Genomic DNA, 2,216 nt, shown 5'->3' with positions numbered 1-2,216 from the left:
GAATGATTTCACACATGAGAGATAATGGACCCATATAGTCTCAATTCTCTCTCGCATACTTTTCCTCTCTTCTTCACCCCATCCTTCCATTCTTTTATTACATATTTTCTTACTCTAAGCTACTTTTGCTGTCATGAATTTTTCAACATATTTAACATTATCCTAATACTGTTAACCTGAGATAGCTTTCTTAACATTTCTGCCAAAACAAAGCAGCTAAATATGTCTTGGATTTTAACACAAAATTGTTATTAGAGTACTGAATAGATTCTGTTGGAGAGCTATAAGCTGATATCTTTCAGTGATCATTCATACTGCCTGTGGTGTTATGTTTGCCTGTTGATTCTCACCAGCCTCACACATGCTGCCCTTATATATTTGCTGACTGCTTTGCATGGGCCCCTCTAGGCTAGCCCAGCTTCTCAGAATTTATAAACCTGACTTTTACAGTGTGAACTGAGCTGCATCAGATAGGCGGGGGAAGCAAGATGGAGTTACAGACACATGTCCTAATGTCCCTGCTGCTCTGGGTGTCTGGTGAGAAATTTAAAAGTGTTATAATCCTTTTAGGGTCACTTCTTTGTATATAAAAAATTTACAATGTGTGCTAGGACATAATATTTGTTACAGAATTGTGTAAGATATACATACACTGACAAGGTGGCATTGCAAAGTTTTTAAATGACAAATTTCAACTGTTACTATATTCTGGGTTTGCATATTATAAATCTTTTTGTATTCCTTATTGCAGGTGCCTGTGCAGATATCGTGATGACCCAGTCTCCATCCTCCCTGGCTGTATCAGCAGGAGAGAAGGTCACCATCAATTGCAAATCTAGTCAGAGTCTTTTATACAGTGAAGACAAGAAGAACTACTTGAACTGGTACCAACAGAAACCTGGGCAGGCTCCTAAACTACTGATCTACGTTGCATCTACTCGGTACACAGGGGTCCCTGATCGCTTCATAGGCAGTGGATCTGAGACAGATTTCACTCTCACCATCAGCAGTGTCCAGGCTGAAGACCTGGGACATTACTACTGTATGCAAGATTATTATGTTCCTCCCACAGTGCTTCAGCCTCCAACAAAAACTTCTCAGAGTCTCAGCAGCTGCCTGCACCACATGCAGTCCTGCACCTGCACACTTCTCCCTTTTGCCTGAGAACCAGCGAGCCTGAAACTCTGATCAAAATGTAGCCAGGGCTGAGGAAGATATAGTGGATTCAGTGTCTCTTATATCATTTGGTATGATAAGCCTGTATGTGCAAATGCAAAGGAAAGCTCAATATTATGTTTCTCTTTCTTTATAATACGATGCCATAAACTCTGTTGCTTGAATATGAAGGGTTTATCTTTCTATAGTTCTGGAGTTCTGGCATCTGTCATAACACTCTTTGGACTGAAGTGATAATGATGACAAACTGTATTTTGTTTCAGAAGTTGTAGGAAAGCCTGTTTCCTATGTTTTCTGATTCTAGAGGACTTTCTTACTTCATTACTTTTGTCTGTTTCTTCTGATTTTTCTTTTCCTTTCTACTACTCTTTAGTAGATTATGTTACTGTGTCAATTTGAGTATGTATTTGTGTTTGTGCAAGCATCTGTATATTTCTAGGTGCATATGTGACATTGCCTAGTTGAGGAGATCAGAGAACAACTTGGACTTTCTTGTCTTTTGTCGTTTAGGATCTGGAGAATCAAATTGAGTTTGAGAGCAGGATTGGTTTTAAGTGTATTTGACATGTGGGCCATCTTCATGCCCCCTTGAAATCTTTATTAATGTAAATTCATTTTATACAATTTTCTCAAAAGCAGTGTTTTTCCATATATTATATGTTTTGACCATATGTGCTAAGCTTCCCCATTTCTCCTTCCCTTGGAAAGATTTATTCTGAGGAGTCTACAATGCACATTCTTTACAGCAAGCCATTTACTGACACAGCACACTTCCCACAAGAAACCTAAAACAAAACAAAACAAAACACAGAATCTGATGTTTCCACAGGGCTAGGAAAAAATATCTTAGGATACATTAAAATTAAAATACTCTATGGAATTCTTTGCTAATCCTAACTGACACAGGATGATATACGAGAATGTGATCTTGAGCACCAACTCAAGCTTTTTTGAGCTGGTTTGCATATTGAGATATTAGCTATGGTGCAGATTGCCCAAGCCGTATTTAAAGGCAACTTGCCAGTGCCCAAGAAGCAGCC

General features: G+C 38.7%; 1 gene segment (V, D, J or C); it reads left to right on the top strand.

Moving 5' to 3' along the window:
- Positions 1-483: 483 nt before the first annotated feature.
- On the top strand, positions 484-1,164 carry LOC121433377. The segment is given in 2 exon segments: positions 484-537; positions 752-1,164. Coding segments are annotated over 2 exon segments (462 nt in total).
- The last annotated feature ends 1,052 nt before the right edge of the window (positions 1,165-2,216 follow it).

Source organism: Microtus oregoni, unplaced genomic scaffold (assembly GCF_018167655.1).
Source record: "Microtus oregoni isolate MIOR12 unplaced genomic scaffold, Mior012 000002F_ref0000024, whole genome shotgun sequence".
Lineage (NCBI taxonomy): Eukaryota > Metazoa > Chordata > Mammalia > Rodentia > Cricetidae > Microtus > Microtus oregoni.
Note: the sequence above shows the minus strand (reverse complement) of the source record. Positions and strands in the feature narration are given on the sequence as shown.